The following is a 21,921-nucleotide window of genomic DNA, read 5'->3' as shown; positions in this document are numbered from 1 at the left end:
TCTAGACGTGAGGAAGGAATTGTTGCCCTGAGGGTGGTGAGAGCCTGGCCCAGGTTGGCCAGAGAGGTGGTGGATGAACCATCCCTGAGACATCCCAGGCCAGGCTGGACGGGGCTCTGAGCAACCTGAGCTGGTGCAGATGTCCCTGTCATGGCAGGGGGGGCACTGTGGAGCTGGGAAGGTCCCTCCAACCCAAACCATCTGTGATTCTCTGAACCCCATGGGGACGGGGTGAAGGAATGAGATTTTGTGGTTACTCCATCTTGCGCGGAGACTCCAAAGGGTAAATCAGCATCCTGAGCAAGAGCGTTTCCCAGCTTGTCCTCTCCAAGATGTGCTTCCCATGGGGTTTTGGGGTGTGAGGAGCCTCAGTTCCCTGTGCTGCACAGACTGGGGGGTCCCCAAGCCCTCTCTGAGGGATTTGGAGAACAACCCCTGCCTGTCTCAGCGCCGGGTCCTGCAGGTCGGGGTGGGGGCTTGGTGGTCCACAGAAGTAACTGAGGAGCCACTGAGCTGCCGCAGGAGGGGCTCTGGAAATTCCATCCTGGACCCGCTTATTTTTTTTCCTTTCTTTCTTTTCCTTTTTTCCTTAAATGCTCCTCCTGTCTTTCCCTACCATTCGATAATGGGAAAATATTTAAAGATCAGATTTACCCTCACCAGGAAGTTACCTTTATGCTCCTTTTCCTGCAACTAAATATTTCAAGCTGAATGCCACAATTAGGAGGTGCTAAAGGGCCAGTTTTCATAGGTGAGCACTAGAGGAGGGAGGAGCCGTGGCCAAGGTTGGCCGAGGTTCTTCCGGCAGCGAATGGGCCATTTGGCTGCATTGGACACTGTCTGTGTCACTGGTCACAACATTTACACTCCATTAATTTCGCTTGCAGGGGTCTGTGGTGGAATTGTTTAGCTAGTGACTACTGCTCCAAGAGTGATGAACTTGGTGGAGACACGGCCTCAAGTTGCACCAGGGGAGGTTGACGTTGGATCTGGGAAACAATTTCTTCCCCAAAGGGCTGTGGGGCATTGAACAGGCTGCCCAGGGCAGTGCTGGAGTCACCATCCCTGGAGGGCTGGACAGACGGACATGAGGTTCACAGAGGTGGACTTGGCAGTGTTGGGTTAATGGTTGGACTCCATGATCTGGAGGGTCATCTCTTGCAGCCAAAATGATTCTATGAGAGGCTTTTCCATGCTGGTGAGACACTGAGAGGTGGGATGTGGGACCCTATGGCTGCTTTTGTTGTCATGTCCTGTTCCCCCCAGCACTGGATCAGGAGCTGGGTCCTCTTTGCTGTCCTGGGGCAGAAAAGCGTGAAGGTCCCTCCACAGAGAAGCCAAATTCCTCTGGAACACCCATGGCAATGGTGATACCCTGGAGAACCTCGTCCTACAGCGGGGTCATGGCATGACTGACCTTGCCTTGCTTTCTCTTGCAGGGAGGAGTGACAGATGACAAGAGCGACGATGGCAAATCCATCTCCACCCTCAGTTTCGGCGTCAACAGACCCACCATTTCGTGCATATTTGACTGTAAGGCCCCAAGGGTGGGAAGGGAGGGTGCGGGTCATGGCCACCAGTCCTGGCAGGGGGTGTCTGCAGTGGGGACCCCATAGCTGAGCATTTCCCATCCTCTTCCTCTCACCCACCTCGAGTGCGGGTGGATGGAAAGAGAGGCTGGGTAAGGCTGGGACACGGTTTGTCCCCCTGGGAACACTGACACAGAATCATAGAGTCAGTTGGGTTGGAAAAGACCCTCAGGATCATCAGGTCCAACCGTTAACATGCTCAGGGCTCGGTGCTCTCTTCGGAAGCCGCGGGAAGGGTTAAGCCGAGCTGCCCTCAGACACGAGCCTGGGGCGGGTTAAAACCAGCTCTGGGGACAGCACAGACACACATGGACCTGCTGAGAGGGGCCAGAGGAGCCACAGGAATGACCCGAGGCTGGAACAGCTCTGCTGGGGACAAGCTGAGAGAGCTGGGGGGTTCAGCTGGAGAAGAGAAGCTCTGGGGAGACCTTAGTGTGGCCTTTCCAGACTTAAAAGGGGCTGATAAGAAAGATGGGGACAGACTTTTGAGCAGGGCCTGTTGTGATAGGACAAGGGGTGATGGTTTAAACTAAAGGAGGGAGATTCAGGCTGGACGTGAGGAAGAAATTGTTGCCCTGGGAGTGGTGAGAGCCTGGGCAGGTACCCAGAGAGGTGGTGGATGAACCATCCCTGAGACATCCCAGGCCAGGCTGGACGGGGCTCTGAGCACCCTGAGCTGGTGCAGATGTCCCTGTCATGGCAGGGAGACTGGATGGGTTTGGAAGGCCCCTTCACCCCAGCTGTTCTCTGGTTCTGTGATATTTCCCCAGTGCCCTGCGCTCTCCTCTTAACCGTTTCTCATTCCTCTGCCCAGATGGGAACAGGTACCACCTCCGCTGCTACATGTACCAGGCGCGGGACCTGATGGCCATGGACAAGGACAGCTTCTCAGGTCAGCCCTAGCGCTCGTGTCCACTCGTTTGTGCTTGGAATTGGTGCTGGGGAGCAGCGAGGTCTGTATAGCATATTTTGGGTTATTTATTGGTGTGGAATGAGGGGATGTTCTGTAGTCAAACAACAAAAGGCAGTGACGTGAGGCTTTCCGGAGGAAACCAGCCAGCTGGCGTGACTTCCCAGCAGCAAAAAGATACATTTTTAAAAATCACAGTTTCAAGAACTCTTCCATGTAAAACCAAGCAGGAACCACAGGTTACCCAGGTCGGCCGTGAGTCAGAGCTGTTGGCTTTGCTAACAGCTCCTTCTCCCCAGCGAGGTGACGCTGGGTGCCCCTGGCAAGGCTGGGGAGCATGGCCAGTGCAACCAGAGCAGAGGGCAGGGATGTTTATGGTGGCACATCGCCCCGAGCTGTCCCTGGGGCTGTGGGACGCAGGGATCGGCGCTGGTGTCGAGATGATGGAGCACCGGGCAGAAACACCATGAGGAGTGCTCAGAAAGAGTTAACACGTGTGTAATTAGGACCTCGGAGCAGACAGGCATCTTCTTTGGAGACCCATGGAGGTTCTGCTTGGATTTCTGTGCCCTCGGCGTCCATCCTGGCCAGGTTCTTGCCTACCCTGACAGGGCAGGGCAGCAAAAATCTCCTGGGTTTGGGTTTGTCCCGGGGACTGGCCAAGGGCTCAAGGCTGAAGAAGGGACACTCCGTTTATTAGCAATGAATTGATTGAAAAATATGGTTGGAAAGGAAAATACCCAACAGTGGCAAATCTGTAAAATGGTTCATACTTGTTTTCATGACCAAACATGAAATCGAGCTGCTGCTCCTCTGCCCTCCAGCCTGGAGACTTTGCAAGGGGGCCGAGAGGCAATGGCTGGGGCTTCCCTTGGTGGAGCTGATGCCTGAACTGGTAAACTCTTCAGAAATGACTCTAAAAGATGTCCCTTGATGGAAAAAAGTGTGGTCCCAGCTGGAGAAAAGGCTGCGCTGGGCTTTGAGCGAGGATCTGCATCCCCAGTGGAACTTCAGGTGCTTCCGAAGCCACCAGATTGATGTGGTGGGGACATCCTGTGCTGAGCTCATGTTGTCCGGGATAGGAGACCAAGTCAGAATTAGATACGTCATTTTATCTGTTGGGCAGGTCTGTTGTTATTTGGCAACAAAGCTGGTGAGGGGCTGGAGCACAAGTGTGATGGAGCGGCTGAGGGACCTGGGGGTTCAGCTGGAGAACAGGAGCTGAGGGGAGACCTTCTGATCTCTGAACTGCCTGAAAGGAGCTTGGAGCCAGGGGGGTCGGGCTCTGCTCCCCAGGAACAAGCGCCAGGAGCAGAGGAAACGGCCTCAAGTTGCCCAGGGGAGGTTGAGGTTGGATGTGGGAACAATTTCTTCCCCAAAGGGCTGTGGGGCATTGGAACAGGCTGCCCAGGGCAGTGCTGGAGTCACCATCCCTGGAGGGCTGGACAGACGGACATGAGGTTCTCAGGACATGGGGCAGGGACAGGGTGGGTTATGGTTGGACTGGATGATACTGAGGGTCCCTTCCAACCAAAACAATTCTATGGTTATATTTGGCACTCTAGGGTGCTTGGGTGTCGGTGGGTTGGTTTTAGGAGCATTTTGTTTGCGGCAGAGGCTGCAGCGCAGCTGTGGAGCTGAGGGGCTGCGAGCCTGGGCAGCTTCCCAGAGAGGTGGTGGATGAGCCATCCCTGAGACATCCCAGGCCAGGCTGGACGGGGCTCTGAGCACCCTGAGCTGGTGAAGATGTCCCTGTCGTGGCAGGAGCGGCACTGGGGGGCTGGGAAGGTCGCTCCAACCCAAACTATTATGTGTTTATGTGATTTTATGATAATCTTGTCCAACCATTAACCCCACACTGTCACTAAACCATGTCCCTCAGAACCTCAGCCACGAGTGGGGACAGCCGGCTGTCACCACGCTGGGCAGCAGGACCACACTCCTGGGGGTTCCTGCTTCCCCTGGTGTTACATTTTAAAGCAGAGGGTCGTGTGGGGGCGGCAGAAATGCCCTGGAGAGGTGCAGAGCACCCAAACAGTCCCGCAGTGTCTGCGCCCACCGGAGTCCCCTCCCCACAAAGGGTTTGTTGTTGGAGGCGGTGGGACTGGGTGATCTCATGCTGCAGTCCCTGCCCTCCCAAAAACCCGGCCAAGGACAACATGAGTAACACCGCGCCACAATGTGGAATTGTGATCTCCGCTGCCTTAACAAAGCATAAAGGAGTTCATTAAGGGCGCTTTACACAGTCATAAAAATAAACCCTCTGTGCGCATGAGGGTCTAAACAAAGGGGCTTTATAGGGGCCTCCTTTAAAAAGAAGAAGAAGGGGTAAAAAAAAATGAGCAAAAAAGCAAATCCACATCCATTTTTTTTGGTATGTTGTAACGCATTCTGCTTTGCCTTTGCTGGAAAAATGCGCCTAAGTGGGAAAGGCTCTTCCCAGCGTGGGCAGCGCTCGCCGCACCGTCACCTCACAGAGTCACACAGATTCACAGAGTCACACAGAGTCACACAGATTCACAGAATCACACAGATTCACACAGATTCCGCGGCACCGCCACCTCGCACCCCCCGGCTCACTGGGCACGTCTGCTGTGGGGCAGAGAAAACCCATCCCCGTGACCCCCGTCCCTGGAGGAGAGGAGCGGGGGGGATGGCGCCCTGCTCCGCCAGCCCCATTTTTGGGTGTCTAGGGGATAGTTCTGCACCTCCAGGGCAGGCAGGACACGTTGTGCTACCAGTGTGACTCCCGGTCTTGGGACAGGGCTGGTGTTGGGGGGTATGTGTAGAATCACACTTAGGTTGGAAGAGACCCTCAAGGTCATCGAGTCCAGCTCAACCTCAATCTATCCCTGCCCCATGTCCTGAGAACCTCATGTCCGTCTGTCCAGCCCTCCAGGGATGGTGACTCCAGCACTGCCCTGGGCAGCCTGTTCAATGCCCCACAGCCCTCTGGGGGAGAAATTGTTCCCAGATCCAAGCTCAGCCTCCCCTACACGCTGCTTTGCACATTGAGAGGACCCATCCTGGGTTGCATTTGTAGGGTCTGCCGCACTCCTGGCCACTGGCAGGTCTCTTGGGACCGGCTTCGGGGTGAGCTGGACCCCATGCAGTGCCTGGTGTGTCTGTGTCTTGTGGTGCCACGTCTCACTGCGTGTCACGTGGAGGAGGTGGCCTGTGTCCTTCTGAAGGGCCTCCTGCCATCGCGGAGGTTGGGCTTTGCAGGAGCTGGAGCTCAGCAGTCCACCTGCACTGGTCACTGGGGATGCAGCAGTCACAGTCACAGCCATGGAATCACAGAACAGTTTGGATTGAAGGGACCGTCCCAGCTCAGCCAGTGCCACCTGCACTGGTCACTGGGGGTGCAGCAGTCACAGAGTCACAGTCATAGGATCACAGAACAGTTTGGATTGAAGGGACCGTCCCAGCTCTGCCAGTGCCACCTGCACTGGTCACTGGGGGTGCAGCAGTCACAGAGTCACAGTCACAGGATCACAGAACAGTTTGGATTGAAGGGACCGTCCCAGCTCAGCCAGTGCCACCTGCACTGGTCACTGGGGGTGCAGCAGTCACAGTCACAGCCATGGAATCACAGAACAGTTTGGATTGAAGGGACCGTCCCAGCTCAGCCAGTGCCACCTGCACTGGTCACTGGGGGTGCAGCAGTCACAGTCACAGCCATGGAATCACAGAACAGTTTGGATTGAAGGGACCGTCCCAGCTCAGCCAGTGCCACCTGCACTGGTCACTGGGGGTGCAGCAGTCACAGAGTCACAGTCATAGGATCACAGAACAGTTTGGATTGAAGGGACTGTCCCAGCTCAGCCAGTGCCACCTGCACTGGTCACTGGGGTTGCAGCAGTCACAGAGTCACAGTCATAGGATCACAGAACAGTTTGGATTGAAGGGACTGTCCCAGCTCAGCCAGTGCCACCTGCACTGGTCACTGGGGGTGCAGCAGTCACAGTCACAGCCATGGAATCACAGAACAGTTTGGATTGAAGGGACCGTCCCAGCTCAGCCAGTGCCACCTGCACTGGTCACTGGGGGTGCAGCAGTCACAGAGTCACAGTCATAGGATCACAGAACAGTTTGGATTGAAGGGACTGTCCCAGCTCACCCAGCGCCACCTGCACTGGTCACTGGGGGTGCAGCAGTCACAGTCACAGCCATGGAATCACAGAACAGTTTGGATTGAAGGGACCGTCCCAGCTCAGCCAGTGCCACCTGCACTGGTCACTGGGGGTGCAGCAGTCACAGTCACAGCCATGGAATCACAGAACAGTTTGGATTGAAGGGACCGTCCCAGCTCAGCCAGTGCCACCTGCACTGGTCACTGGGGGTGCAGCAGTCACAGTCACAGCCATGGAATCACAGAACAGTTTGGATTGAAGGGACCGTCCCAGCTCAGCCAGTGCCACCTGCACTGGTCACTGGGGATGCAGCAGTCACAGAGTCACAGTCATAGGATCACAGAACAGTTTGGATTGAAGGGACTGTCCCAGCTCAGCCAGTGCCACCTGCACTGGTCACTGGGGGTGCAGCAGTCACAGAGTCACAGTCATAGGATCACAGAACAGTTTGGATTGAAGGGACTGTCCCAGCTCAGCCAGTGCCACCTGCACTGGTCACTAGGGGTGCAGCAGTCACAGAGTTACAGTCATAGGATCACAGAACAGTTTGGATTGAAGGGACCGTCCCAGCTCAGCCAGTGCCACCTGCACTGGTCACTGGGGGTGCAGCAGTCACAGAGTCACAGTCATAGGATCACAGAACAGTTTGGATTGAAGGGACCGTCCCAGCTCAGCCAGTGCCACCTGCACTGGTCACTGGGGATGCAGCAGTCACAGAGTCACAGTCATAGGATCACAGAACAGTTTGGATTGAAGGGACTGTCCCAGCTCAGCCAGTGCCACCTGCACTGGTCACTGGGGGTGCAGCAGTCACAGAGTCACAGTCATAGGATCACAGAACAGTTTGGATTGAAGGGACTGTCCCAGCTCAGCCAGTGCCACCTGCACTGGTCACTGGGAGTGCAGCAGTCACAGAGTCACAGTCATAGGATCACAGAACAGTTTGGATTGGAGGGACTGTCCCAGCTCACCCAGCGCCACCTGCACTGGTCACTGGGGATGCAGCAGTCACAGTCACAGCCATGGAATCACAGAACAGTTTGGATTGGAGGGACTGTCCCAGCTCAGCCAGTGCCACCGCTGCCATGAGCCCGTGTCAGTGCAGCTGGGCAGGGCTGGATGCTCCTTCTCTCTTAACACAAGAGCTGGGAGATAGAGCGAGGTGGGTACCACAGAAAAACGTGGGAGGCAGGTTCTTCATGCACTTTTGTGTCCTCCTCAGAGGACATGGTGGGTTCAGGAGGGGGCAGGTCTGTGAAGACAGCGCCTTTGCAGGGTTCCAAACACACAGACTTCACATCTGGCCTGGGAAGTGCCTGAGCGCGGCTGACTGGTGCAGAGGGGTAAGTGCTGGAGCACTTGGCCACATTCTGCTCTTCGCTGGAGTTGCCTGGGACATGCTGGGAATGTCATTGCCTTTTCTAAACGACCTGCAGCTCCTTCAGCCTGTTCAGTCTTCCCCACATAACCCACTGGCTCTTAAATGATCGTGAATTTCCTTCTCCATCCTGCACGGGGAGCTCTAATTCACCCTCCGTCTCGTGTCTGTCGTCCCTTGCAGATCCTTATGCCATTGTCTCCTTCCTCCACCAAAGCCAGAAGACAGTGGTGATCAAGAACACCCTGAACCCCACCTGGGACCAGACACTCATCTTCTATGAGATCGAGATCTTCGGGGACCCCCAGAACGTGTCTGACTCCCCTCCCAACATCGTGGTGGAAATATATGACCATGACACCTACGTAAGTGTGTCGGCAGGAGCTGGACCTTCCTGGTGTGAGTGTGCTGGGGTGGGGGGACAGAGGCGTGACACCGCTCCTGCCCTCTGCACTGCGGTGCTGAAACATCTCTGGGTGGCTCAGCCACTGAGCTGAGCACTCAGAACACACAAATTCAGCAAACAGCTCAGCCAGGGATGTCCCTGGTGATCCTGCTCTAGTTACCAAACCTGCATCTGCATCGAGTTTTGCAGAGTGGCCAAATTAACCGCATTTCCTTGTGGGACGAGATCTGCAGCAGTCCTGCACACAGGGGCCACAGCAGGTGGTTTGCTCAGCTCCCGAAGCTATCTGAGGTGTCTCGTAGTGATGGTGTTTGGGGGCTGGTGAGATAACCTTGAGTCCTTCCTAAAAAGCCTGGGCTGTAGCCTGTCACAAGGGCAGAAGGGACTTCGGACTCTGTGCAAGAGCAGTGCATGAGTGAAGAGCACTTAGAATCCATCTCAGGAGGGTCTCAGGAACCTCTCGGAACCCTTTCGTGCTCCCTCCTCCAAAAGACACCATCATGAAGCAGCAAAGGCAGCTGAAGGTCCCATTGCAGACCAGGGAATGGGCTTTTTAAGAGCTGCTGATACTTCATGCTATACTCAGAGCTCCTGCTCTGGAAATCGTGTGATACCGTAGGAATTTCACCTTCTGTTTAAGCCAAAATGCACAAGAAAGTCCATTTCTACCCCTAGGAGTTACAGGGAGGAGTTTGGCAAGTGGAGTCTATATGAGCACCAAACCATCTATTTTTTCTGAACTGGCCCCATAGTGGTTGAGGCGCTGAGCCTGGTTTCTGAGCGGTGGCCTCGACTGAGGTGCAGGCGCATGGTGATGGACTCCGCTGGGATGTGGGGCGGGAGAAAGCTCCTCGTGCCCGTGTTTGCCTTTCAGGGTGCGGATGAGTTCATGGGGCGCTGCATCTGCAAGCCCAGCCTGACCCGCTCGCCGCGGCTGTCCTGGCACCCGGTTGTCAAGGCCAACAGGAACGTCGGGGAGCTGCTGGCTGCCTTCGAGCTCATCCAGAGGGAGAAGGTGAGCCCCCCATCCTGTTTCCAGTGCTGGCTTCTTCCCTCGGAGTCCCTCCACGCCCAGCAGGATTCAACCTCTGCTCGGTGCTGAGTTGTGTCCACCTGGGCTTGGTTGTCCTCAGTTTCATGCGATGGTTGCTCTGAGCAGCCCCAGCCGTGGTGCTGAGCGCTGGCTGCACCAGTGCGGTGTGGTGGGAGCAGCTCCTGTGAGGAGCAACCAGCTCTGCTGTGCGACATGGTGAGGGAGCTGGGGAAGAGAAGCTGAGAGGGACGTGATCAATGGATCAATAGCTCAGGGTGGGTGTCAGAGGATGGACCAGACTCTGTTCAGTGGTGCCCAACGCCAGGGTGAGGGGCAACGGGCACAGACTGAAACACAGGAGGCTCCATCAGAACATGAGCAGAAACTTGTTTGCTGGGAGGTGCCAGAGCCTGGCCCAGGCTGCCCAGAGCGGGTGTGGAGTCTCCTCTGAGACATTCAAACCCCCTGTGACCCTGTGTGATCTGCTCGGTGACCCTGCGTGATCTGCTCTGTGACCTTGCGTGAGCAGCTGGGGCTGGGGATCTACAGAGGGACCTTCAGCCCCACCAGGCTGGGGCTCTGTGCCCCTGGAGAGGACTCCCCTCTCCAAGGACCGTGTTTGACCCCAGCAGAAAGCAGCCGGGTGGATTTCAGGCTCTGCTGGTGCCTCCTCATGGGGTGAACAGCCCTGCCCCCCTGCCCAGGTTTGGCAGCCCAGCGCTGGGCAGGGGGCGGGTAACGTGTGGCTGTGGGAGGATGGATGTTTCTCTGCCAGATAAAGCTGAGTCAGCACCAGCAGTGCAAATAGAAAATACATTATTTTTTCCTCTGCAGCCAGCTGTCCATCACATCCCTGGCTTCGAGGTAAGGCCTTTCTTCTCTTTGCAGCTCTGCACCCCTCAAACCATCCCCACCCCGACAGAGCTGCTGGGTCCCAGCACCACCAGCCGCTCCCGCAGAGGTTTGAGTGGACTCTTGTGCAGCCATTTCTCCATCCCCATGTTGAGACACCAGTTCCCTTCAGCTGGTGGTAAAGAGGGCTGGAGCGAGTGATGCAGCTCACTTCCAATCCCTAACACAGGGCACATGTGCCCCATTCCTGATACGATTCCTCAGGTTTGAACACACTGTTCCCTTCCTGCCCTGCGATAATTTAATGATCCCCATCACGAAGGGCTTTGATTCCCCCCATGCAGCCTGGCTGAGCAAAGGCGTTAACTATCACTGGATTGTCAATGGTTTTGAGTCACCTACACTGATTTCTTCTCAAACCTGGGGACTATTGTGCAGGAACTTGGGAAACATCCTTTTCCCATTGGGTTATCAGCTACAGTTGTAAGCCCTAGGATGTGTTCTGGATGAGCATTGCTCTAACTGTCTGCTCTCCTCTCCCCAGAGCGAGCTGGCCTCCAGCCTGGACGAGGTGAGTCCGTAAGCTTCACTTGTCTCTTCATCTTGGGGATTGTTAAAATTGTGTCTTGACGTGGCAGCCACTTCTTTTCAGATGAATCAAGTCAACAGCATCGGGGTTTTAGTAGCCTGGGTGGTCACCAGCAGCGCAGAGTAGATGGGCTCTGCGCTTAACCCAAGACGTGTTCCCAATGGCGAAGCACGTTGGGTGCCATTTCACCTTTGTGGGATGCATGTGCATGAGATCTGCTGGTGTTCAACCCTGCCAAACCAAGCATGCGAAAGCAAAAATGCCGGGCTGACCTTTGGCTGAAATCCCTGTTGAAAAGTCTGCAATTTTCATGGGGAATTCCCCATGAACTGGGGCATGTGCTGCACTCCGGTTGCAGGTTTTGCTTTAGCCGCTGCCACACTAACAGCTGGGAGATTAGAGGGACAAACATTGCCGGGCCGTGTGTGTACATCCCTTTCTCTGTTGCCTCTTCCAGGTTTAGAAATGTTTTTCCAGGTGTTAGTTGTCAATTCTGAATGGGCTCAATGAATCAACTGTTCCAGTTGTTCTGAATAATAATAATAATAGTAATAATAGTAATAATAATACTAATAAATCTCTTTGGGATCCCAAGCTACTACTTGGGCAACGGGTCAGAGTTGCTCCCCGGACCTTGTGGATCCTGCGGAGCAGACCAGCTGAAGCAGGTGCTGGTACCTGGGACAACCAAGGCAGGGAGCTGAAGGAGCCTCACGTCTGTTTGAGTGTCGCGGTGGCCCTGGGAGCCAGTGAACCCCAAATCTGGGGAGGTGTGCTAGGAAGGACTTGGGGCACGCAAAGAACCCGCCCACATCTCCATGAAAATCTGGGTGGGCTGAACACATTTTTGCAGATGGGTTTCTTCCACCCAAGCGGCCTTTCCTGATGGTGTGGGGCGCATTTCTGTGCTCCGCGTGGGCTGAGATGGGTGAGCTCGTGTATACGTAACTATCTCTCTGGTCTTTCTCCTCCATTTGTTGCCGTGCCTTTGCTGGACGGGGCACTCCGCAGCTCTGCACCCCTGCCTTGTTCTACGAGGGGCTCCTCCAACGGGTACCTTTGCTCCCCAAACACTCACCTCTCCTCTGTTCCTCTGTTCCTCTGTTTCGTTGACCAGAAACGAGCAAAGTCCCAGCAGACACTCTCAGAGAGACCGGCGCCTCCAGCCATGGCCCGGCCAGACCGCCCCGCTGGGGCTGCGGCCACAGGGGTGATGCCCACCTCATGTCTCCAGTGCTCTTAGTACAAATCGAGCCTTCTGGAGAATCAGGCCCATATATGCATGGTTCAGGTTCGTGATCTATCTGAACGACCAGACTGACACCAGATTATTTTGTACTGCATTCCTGGTGCAGATGGGACGAGTCTTCTGGGGCAAGATTCCCTCCCAGCTCAGGACATTCGATGATTCTATGATCCCCTCCAAGCACTGGGGCTTAAGCCCTTCTTGAAACAACACGGCCCAGCCGTGCTCTCAAACTGGGAGACCTGCCCAGCCGTGGCTTTAACTGGTCTGATCTTTCACTCACCGCTCTTCCAACCCTGTATCAAAGTCAGGGTTGGACTAGGTGATCTCCAGAGCTCCCTTTCACCCAAATTCCCGCTGATTTATCTCGTTCAAACCACCCCAGGTGCCAGCAGACCCCAAAGGTCTCTTTATGGATGTCTCCTCCATCCCGCCTGCTGTGTCTGGGTTGAGAGCTGTGTCTGGGAATTGCTTGTTCCCCGTTCTCCCCGTCCTGCGCCTGCCTTGTCCCCAGGACTCTGCTCACTTCTGTCTCATCTGCTGCAACATTTAATGCGGAGAACCAAGAGAACCACTGTGAAACATCCAGGAGAGCAGCAGGGATTGAGAAGGGCTGGGGGGCCTGGGAAGGTCCCTTCAACCCAAACTGTTCTGTGATTCTATGACTATAAGGAAATGCAACCTATGTCATTTGCATTAGTGAAGATTTGGATGCTCCGTTAGGGGAAAAACAAATGAACAACTTTTTGGGAACAGACTGTGCAGCCATCTCGGAGTGGCTGTGTGGAGTCTGAGCCCACCTTGGCCTCTGGAGGTGGTCTAGGTGGCTTCTCCAGATCTGCATCTCTCTTGTGCAACTTGAATGCAGCTTAAGCACATTTAAAGCCAGGAATGAGCACACATCACTAAACAAGGATAAATTGAGGCTCTTCTTGCTTCAGTCACCTTGGTGTGCTCTAAGTGCTCTGGATCACAGGTGGGAGCCGAGGATAGATCTTCAAGGGCCATTCAGTTTATCCTTCTACCCAAGGAAGGATCGACTCATGTTGATGGTGCAATGACTTATTAAGGAGACAGGAGAGGTTGAGGTTGGATGTGGGGAACAATTTCTTCCCCAAAGGGCTGTGGGGCATTGGAACAGGCTGCCCAGGGAAGTGCTGGACTCACCGTCCCTGGAGGGCTGGACAGACGGACATGAGGTTCTCAGGACGTGCGCCAGGGACTGGGGTGGGAGAACAGTTGGACTTGGTGACTTTGAGGGTCTTCTCCAACCAAGATGATTCTGTGACGCTGTGATTTGATGAAGTCAAGGCTCTGGGTAAGCAGGCTGGTTACCAGAAGTGCCGAGCACTGGAGCAATGCTGGGGATGCTCCGCTCTGCTCCCTTCACCTCCCGGGTAACCCGCCCTTCCCTGCCCGTGCGGACCTTTGCGTGACCCAGATTTGCTGTCTGTCCCCCCTGAGAACCCCGACAGCCGCCCCCAAAACCGAGTTACCCAAAGTCTTCAGCTGATGAGCAGCTCGATTCAGCAGCCGCCAGCGATTGCCAATGGAAACGAAAGCTTAGCGTCTAGGATGTCTGACATGCCACCGGGAAAATTCCCTTTGTAGAGCATTTATGTACGGACAAATATAAACCTGAACCAATCCTATAATTGAAATACACATACACACTTAACTTAATGCAATAATACTCCAGCCTGAAAAGAATGCTGGGCTAAATTGGTTCCAACTGCCCTTGGCTGAGGGTTGCATTTTTTAGAGGGTTTTGCTTTCATTCCCACCTTTTTGGTGGCTCTGCAGTCGAACATGCAGGTCAAGAGGAAGCCAAGCTGTGCGGAAGGCTCCGAGCCCGTCCCCTGCGGGCAGCCGGGGAATCCGCCTCCTCGCTTTCCTCCTCTGGGAAGGCAAATCTTGAGTCCTTCACCTGCCTTTTATATTTGGTCCCTCCTTGAAGGAAACGTCCTTCTGTATCCAGGGCGCACAGACAGCTTGATCTGCCCCTCTCCTGTGCCGGCGGGTTGGTGGCTGCCAGGTACAGTTTGTATCTGAGCTGTTGGGTGAACAACAGCCCCTTCCTGCACCAGGAGGTGATGCCAACCCTCCATCCCACCGGGCTGCCCCACTAACGTGTGGCCTGCTCACAGCTCCTCACGCTGGCCAACTCAAGCAAGAAATTGTTGCCCTGAGGGTGGTGAGAGCCTGGCCCAGGTTGCCCAGAGAGGTGGTGGATGAACCATCCCTGAGACATCCCAGGCCAGGCTGGACGGGGCTCTGAGCACCCTGAGCTGGTGCAGATGTCCCTGCTCATGGCAGGGGGGGCACTGAGGGGCTGGAAAGGTCCCTCCAACCCAAGCTAATCTATGATTCTAATTAACCCCCTGCTGCTGCTGCTTCATCTCCTGTCCTCATCCCTCTGCATAACTATCTCACCGGGGTCCTGGTGTGGGATGGATGCTCTTTCATCCCTTGCTCCCCAAAAGGAGGTTGAACCTCGATGAAAGGTGGATCCCTCGGGAAGGCTCAGGGCTGGCTCTGAGCAGAGGTTTGATCTTTTCCAGGGTCAGATTAAAGGGAGAGAAGCACTTTGCAAGTGCGTTTATCCTCCCAGCCCTCACCTCCCCCGTCTCAGTGTCCTGCACTTCAGGGGGAGATGAGTTTTGCAGAGAAGGACGCAGTGTGGGGAGGGGGAGGTGACGGGGTTGGTGTCCCCAGTGCCGCGTCCTGACGTGTCCTTCGCCCCTCTGTGTCCCCGCAGTCCGCAGACCTGGACCTGCCGTACCCCCCGCCTCAGCGGGAGCCCAACATTTACATGGTCCCCCAAGGAATCAAACCGGTGCTGCAGCGCACGGCCATCGAGGTGAGTGATGGGGAGACCGCCCGCCCCCTCGCAGGTGACACCCCAAACGGGTGTCCCGCGTGGGGGATGAGGCTCAGAAATGGCATCCGAGCCAAACTCTGTGGATCCAGAGTCCTGCGGTGCTGGGAGCTGGTCCTATCCATTGGTTGTCAACCAAGAAAGTCTCTCTAAAGCATTTGAACAGAGCAAGCCTGGCTGTAGGGTTGGCCTGTCTGCAAAACCCACCGTTCCCTTTGCTCCTACTGGCCGTGGTTGCCTCAATGGACCAATAAGTTGGCCCATATTCTCTTCAGTTCCCATCACGCGCCTGTCACTGGTCCCCGTGTCCCACCAGGGCTTCCCTCAGCACAGCCTCGTTGTCTTGCTGGGGAAGTGTCTCACCAAGCGGCCACGTCGAGGGCAGAGCACAGCCCTGGGTCACACCTGCTGTTTCAGAAGGGTCTGCCTTGCACCAGGGTGCTTGCCCAAAAGAAAGACGGTCCCTTCAGTTGTGGACCTGGTTTATTGGTGCATATGGGTACGACCTGGCTTTTCCCAGCACAAGTTGTCCCACGTGGTTGATTCATCTCTCCTTCCTGGTTTTCCAACCTTCACGTTTACCTCCATCGCTGAGAAGCTCAGTGAGAGAGCCGGGGGCAGATTTTTGGCTCATTCTTTGCTGTCTGCTCCTCTCACCCTTCAGATCCTGGCCTGGGGGCTGAGGAACCTCAAGAGCTACCAGCTGGCCAGCGTCACCTCCCCCAGCCTGATAGTGGAGTGTAGTGGGCAGCTCGTGCAGTCCTGCGTCATCAAGAATGTCAAGAAGAACCCCAACTTTGATGTCTCTGTGCTCTTCATGGAAGTGGTGAGGACCTGGTCCCCACCGTGCAGTGATGAGAGCTGGTTGGGAAGGACCTCCAAAGGTCCCATTAAAAATGCACCCTGTGATGGGGCTAATTGTGTCCTGCTCAGCCTTGCTTCCCTCTGGGGAGACTCAGAGCTGCTGCCCTCCCTGCCCTGCGTAGTTATGGGGTCCCTCCCCTCTCCCCACAGCGTTTACCCCAGGAGAGCCTGTACAGCCCCCCCATCATCATCAAAATCATTGACAACAGGCCGTTTGGCCGAAGGCCCGTGGTGGGACAGTGCACCATCCGCTCCTTGGAGGACTTCTACTGTAACCCCTACGAAGAGGAGACGAGTGGTCCCCAGGAGCCCTCAGGTACGTGCTGCCATGAGGACCATGCTGGTTCCACACCAATGATCATCTCCAGGAGGAGCTGTGGGTCGCTGTATGTATGTATGTCAGGTTGTGGTTGGACTTGATGATCTTGAGGGTCTCTTCCAACCCGAATGATTCTATGATTCTGCTTCTAACTCAGCCCAGCTGTAGGTCTGATACAAAAAGCCCAGGAGATGCCAAGAAGGAGTTTAGCACTGGGGTGGGTTGGTGAGATGGTCCCTTGGCCAAGGTGTTCAGTCCCCAGGAACTGTGTTCAGTTCTGGCCCCTCCCGCCAAGAAAGGGCTTGAGGTGCTGGAGCGAGTGGAGAGAAGGAAACGGAGCTGGTGAGGGGCTGGAGCACAAGTGTGATGGAGCAGCTGAGGGACCTGGGGGGTTCAGCTGGAGAACAGGAGCTGAGGGGAGACCTTCTGATCTCTGAACTGCCTGAAAGGAGCTTGGAGCCAGGGGGGTCGGGCTCTGCTCCCCAGGAACAAGCGCCAGGAGCAGAGGAAACGGCCTCAAGTTGCCCAGGAGAGGTTGAGGTTGGATCTGGGGAACAATTTCTTCCCCAAAGGGCTGTGGGGCATTGAACAGGCTGCCCAGGGCAGTGCTGGAGTCACCAGCCCTGGAGGGCTGGACAGACGGACATGAGGTTCTCAGGACATGGGGCAGGGACAGGGTGGGTTATGGGTGGACTGGTTATGGTTGGACTCCATGACCTTGAGGGGCTTTTTCAACTAAAGCGATTCTGTGATTCTACGATTCGATGGGCTTTGGCTGCTGTGGAGGCTCTGGGCAAGGCTCAGATTGCTCCTGGAGGTGGCTCCCAAGGCGGCTCAGCTTTGGGGTTTCCAGCAGCGGGCTGTCCTGGTGACGCTCGTGCTTGCTCTGATTGCAGATGACGTGAGCCTCACGCCCAGGGACGACGTCCTCATCGACATCGACGACAAAGAGCCTCTTATTCCCGCGCAGGTATGGAAAACGGCACAGCGGTGGGAAGGTGACACTGGTTCTTCCTTTGTGTGATACGAGGGAGCTTGTGTGGGTACGGGGCTGGGGCAGAGAGCGATGCAGATCTCTGATGTGAGGTTGTGTCTGGTGTTAACCTTCCTTTAGTCTCTGTTTTCCCTCCCTCTCTTCCGCCATCCCACACTGAACGACCACAAACTCGTCCTTCCCCCTGTGTTTGACACCAGGCGTCAGATTTGCTTTTCCGGAGGAGGGATAACAGAACGTTTGCTGCTGCAGAAAGCGAATCTGTCTGTACCAGGAGCCTGAGGGGTCTCAGCTGTCCCGTGTGGACGGCTGGACGTGCCGCTGCGGCTGCTGTTCCTCCTTCTGGAGCACAGCTGGAAGGTGTCTGCCCACACTGGTCCTGCTGGTGCTTCACATGTCGATGGCCTTTGGGTTTCTCTGCCAGCAGATGTGTCCTCTTTGAGACCTGTCGGTGCTGACGTGCGTGTGCATGGCACAGAAATCTGTAGGTGACCCTGATTGCTGGAAGTGGTCTCAGAGGCATTTGGTGGAGCTTTTCACGGTCTCCTGTTCCCTTTGGTGGATTTAACGTGTGCTGGCGTTTCCTTCCGTCCTGTTTAAAAGGCTGGGTGGTTCCTCAGGCTAGAAAAGCCTGAGCTTAAGAGATCTGCCCCTCAGGTGTGCCTCTGGCCTTGCCTTTCACTGCCCATAACAGCAAGACGTAGAGTTTCAGTATCAGCTACTTCTGCTCTTTATTCACCTCCTTGGTGGCATCTCAGTGTTTCTATTCACAAGCGCCAGGAGCAGCCCCTTGTCCTGTCCCTGGTTGTCACCAGCAGAGCCTGGCTCCATCCTCCTGACACTGCCCCTTTCCATATTGATCCCCAGGAATGAGTCCCCCCTCAGTGTCCTCTTGTCCAGCTCCAGAGCCCCAGCTCCCTCAGCCTTTCCTCACACGGGAGATGCTCCACTCCCTGCAGCATCTTGGTGGCTGCGCTGGACTCTCTGCAGCAGTTCCCTGTCCTGCTGGAACTGAGGGGCCACAGCTGGACACAAGATTCCAGGTGTGGTCTCCCCAGGGCAGAGCAGAGGGGCAGGAGAACCTCTCTGACCTACTGACCACCCCCTTCTAACCCACCCCAGGTCCCATTGGCTTCCTGGCCACAAGGGCCCAGTGCTGGCTCATGGTCACCCTGCTGTCCCCAGGACCCCCATGTCCCTTTCCCCTACACTGCTCTCTAATAGGTCATTCCCCAACTTACACTGGAACCTGGGGCTGTTCCTGCCTAGATTCAAGACTCCACACTTGCCCTTGTTCTATTTCATTAACTGTTTCCCCGCGCAGCTCTGCAGCCTGTGCAGGGCTCTGGATGGCAGCACAGCCTCCAGTGTCAGCCAGAAGGCACTAGGTATTTTGCAGTATTTTGGGAGGCCAAGCAGGACCGTGGTTGCTCGTGCAGCTCAGCGCCGCGCTGGGTGTTGATCTGGCTGAAGAACAGTCAGACATGGCAGAAGGTGACAGGACAGGTAGGGGGAGAGAGGCAGCTCACTTCTCATAGCATCACAGCACCATTGCAGTTGGAAGAGACCCTCAGCGTCACCGAGTCCCACCATAACCTGGCTCCAGTACTAACCTGTGTCCCTGAGAACCTCCTCCAAGCCCACCCTGAAACCTGCTCCTCATTAGGCTGATTTGAATCATAGAGTGTCCTGAGTTGGAAGGGACCCACAAGGATCAGAGAGTAGATGCAAAGTGAGGTGAGCTCTTGCTTGTATTTGACTTTCCTTTAACCAAAATAACAGACAGCACGTGTTGCGTTACAGAATTTTGAGATTTTAAATGCCCAGCAAAGGTCAGAAAAAATATTTCCCTAGCCATGCCCACAGCCTCGAAGGCAGGACCTTCTTCCCCAAAACAGATCATCCCCCTGCAAAACGCTGATGCTGGAGTGGCTCTGTAGGGCTGCAGCTCTCGTGAACCTTGCAGGAGCCTCATCATGCTGTGTGGAAACCTCACATCAGCTTTTTGGGAACAAAAAGCTGCGGCTGGGGGCACAGGCTGTTTTATAGGGTGCACACAGCTCCTGCTGCTCCCCAGCTGGGGGGGCTCCGGGGCAGGACAGGGGGTGCAGCTGGAGGGACCCCAGTGGATGCTTCGGTCCCTGGGGTGGGTTGAAGCCTATTGAGGCACCTTCAAACTCGGGTAGCAATCAAAACAGGAGGTGAAAGGATGAGAGGGCCGTGGTGAAGCCAAAACACTTTGCTGCAGTGGTCTCAAGGTGGAAGAACTTGCCGTTTCTTTACTGAAACAAACATTTCTCAAACAAAACAGCCTGCAATGAATTGAGTTATTCCCTTTGACCCCAGATTCATTCTTGGCTTTGTTTGTGTTTCACTTTTGTCCTTCTGTCTGGGGAGCAGAGGAGGGAGCGTGTTCCTGGAAAGCCAGCCCAGAATTCCCACCATCTCCCTTGCGAACATCTGAATTTTGGCCCTGGATGCAGTTCCTCCCATGCGCAAACCTCTCCGGGTGTCGGACATGGCTTGGGGTGGCCTTTTCGCGGGTGGTCTGACCCCACACGGCCACGGGGGTCCCTCCACCCCACTCTGCTCCCCATAGGGCTGGGTTTGGGAGGTGAAGGGGGGTCCCCGTCTGCAGGGACTGTCCTACCCCTTCTCCCCGGGAAAGGGATGAATTCTGGGCCTGGAGCCCATGCCCAGGACCGCGGTCTCTGCACTTCTTGCTCCTCCATCCTGACCTTGGAGGCAGGAGCTGGGATTGTCCCTGCCCATCCAGGGGTGTGTGTTTCATTGCATGGCTCCAAAGTCCTTCTCCTTGCCAAGCCTGGCTTTGGTCCCTGCTCTGATGGATGGTTGGAACAAAGGATCGCTTTGTTGTCCTCATCTGAAACAGAGAAAACAAACAGATGCAAAAACCCCCTCTGTTGTTCTGTTGTCCATCTCGTCCAAGCGGGGTGAGAAATTCAGCCCAAAGTCTGTTCAACACCAACGTGTGTGCAGATGAACTGCAAACATGGTGACCCAATGCGAAGAAAAGAAGCTCCTGAATGCTGAGGGACCTGGGGGGTTCGGCTGGAGAACAGGAGCTGAGGGGAGACCTTCTGATCTCTGACCTGCCTGAAAGGAGCTTGGAGCCAAGGGGGTCGGGCTCTGCTCCCCAGGAACAAGCGCCAGGAGCAGAGGAAACGGCCTCAAGTTGCCCAGGGGAGGTTGAGGTTGGATGTGGGAACAATTTCTTCCCCAAAGGGCTGTGGGGCATTGAACAGGCTGCCCAGGGCAGTGCTGGATCACCATCCCTGGAGGGCTGGACAGACGGACATGAGGTTCTCAGGACATGAGTGGGTTATGGTTGGACTGGATGATCTTGAGGGGATTTCCAACCAAAATTTTTCTCTGATTCTATAAAAGCCCCAGGAGATCAGTGTTTCTGTAGCAAGTTCTCCTGGGCTGAGCCTTTCCAGTTTCCCTCTCTGGGGCTGCACACGCAGGAGGGCTGTGCAAGGGCTGCGGGATTTCTGGCTCAATCCAGATGTGGATCTGCCCGCTCCACATCTGCAGCTCCCCTTGTTCTGCAGGCTCTTCCCTGGGTCCCCATGGGAAGCAGAGCAAGGGGACAACCACGAGGACCCTCTGCATCCCAAGGGATGATCGGGTATTTGTTCATTCCAATACAGGGAGGAGCTGTGTCCCACCAGCCTCAGGGAGTCTCATGGGTGTCAGGTGGGAACTGAGCCTATGGGGGAAAGTTTCCCCTATGACGCAGCTCCAATTCAGGGAACTCGAACCCAAAATCCACTCTCATGCCAAGCACGTCCATGGAGACCTCAACCTCATACGCAGGGGAGGGGGAAGCGTTGCTGTTTGGTTAATTCATGTTATTTCTGCTAAATTGTGCTTTTGCGGATGAGTGTTGAACATTGTTTCTCTAACCTCATTGATAACCCATCATTTTAATTTGTAGCTTGCAGAGGGTATGACCAGCTCAGCACTAAATTAACATGCCAGCCGCTTGGGCCAGCCTCATGTATGTATTGCTTAATTTCTAACGTACTTGCTTGATTCATGTTTTTTATGACCGTTATATGTGCATATATGTATATATTTAAAGAACTGAGGCATTTCTTTGTGTGAAAGATCCCCTTGCTGCCCTATCAAAATGGAAATGTAGCCTTGCGACAGGTGCGTGGACATTGCAGCACATCTTTCTCGATGCCAAAGAAGATCAGGTCATTTTTTGGGAGGAGGGGTGAGGAAGATTCCTCCCTCTTGTCCTCGTGGAGCTGGCAGAATTACATCCATGTTTGGGGTCAAATGTCTTTCCAGTGGCTTTTCTGTGCTATCACACTGGGAGCTCAGTGGAGATGGGGTGTTCTGGGTGGCCGTGGTGACATGGTTGAGGACCTGATGGGACTTTGTCTCCACATCCTACCTTAGGGACCGTGACAAGTCTTAGGCATCATGTTTGGATAAGTTGACCTAAGAACTCAGCGATCTGAAAGGTTTCATCCAACCGAAATGATTCTATGGTTCTAAGACGTGCTGGCCTTGCAGCGGGGAAGGTTTCACCCCGAGGAAGGTGTCACCTCCTCAGCAGGACTGTGCTTGGTCCGGGTCCTTGCAGGTGCACAGCCTGGTGCCCTCGAAGCGTGGGGACGAGGGAGATGCCCAAGCAGATGCCAGTGACGGATCTCTCCTTGCTCTTTTCATGTATTTTTCATTAAGAAATCAGC

The 21,921-nt window shown here is 55.1% G+C and overlaps 1 protein-coding gene across 1 annotated transcript in view; it reads left to right on the top strand.

The window, feature by feature from the left end:
* DYSF (dysferlin) overlaps nucleotides 1-21,921 on the top strand; it is a gene marked incomplete at both ends in the record, with an annotated part of 93,799 nt that overhangs the window by 32,239 nt on the left and 39,639 nt on the right. The window contains 13 exon segments of the mRNA XM_080343877.1: nucleotides 1,440-1,533; nucleotides 2,404-2,481; nucleotides 8,194-8,375; nucleotides 9,291-9,431; nucleotides 10,284-10,313; nucleotides 10,846-10,872; nucleotides 11,902-11,943; nucleotides 14,895-14,996; nucleotides 15,679-15,840; nucleotides 16,029-16,194; nucleotides 17,094-17,167; nucleotides 21,153-21,182; nucleotides 21,184-21,215. Of these exon segments, the coding sequence (XP_080200003.1) occupies nucleotides 1,440-1,533; nucleotides 2,404-2,481; nucleotides 8,194-8,375; nucleotides 9,291-9,431; nucleotides 10,284-10,313; nucleotides 10,846-10,872; nucleotides 11,902-11,943; nucleotides 14,895-14,996; nucleotides 15,679-15,840; nucleotides 16,029-16,194; nucleotides 17,094-17,167; nucleotides 21,153-21,182; nucleotides 21,184-21,215 (1,160 nt within the window).

Source organism: Nesoenas mayeri (assembly GCF_963082525.1).
Source record: "Nesoenas mayeri genome assembly, chromosome: 4".
In the NCBI taxonomy this organism is placed as follows: Eukaryota; Metazoa; Chordata; class Aves; order Columbiformes; family Columbidae; genus Nesoenas; species Nesoenas mayeri.
The sequence above is the reverse complement of the archived record's forward strand: the minus strand, read 5'-3'. Positions and strand labels throughout refer to the sequence as shown.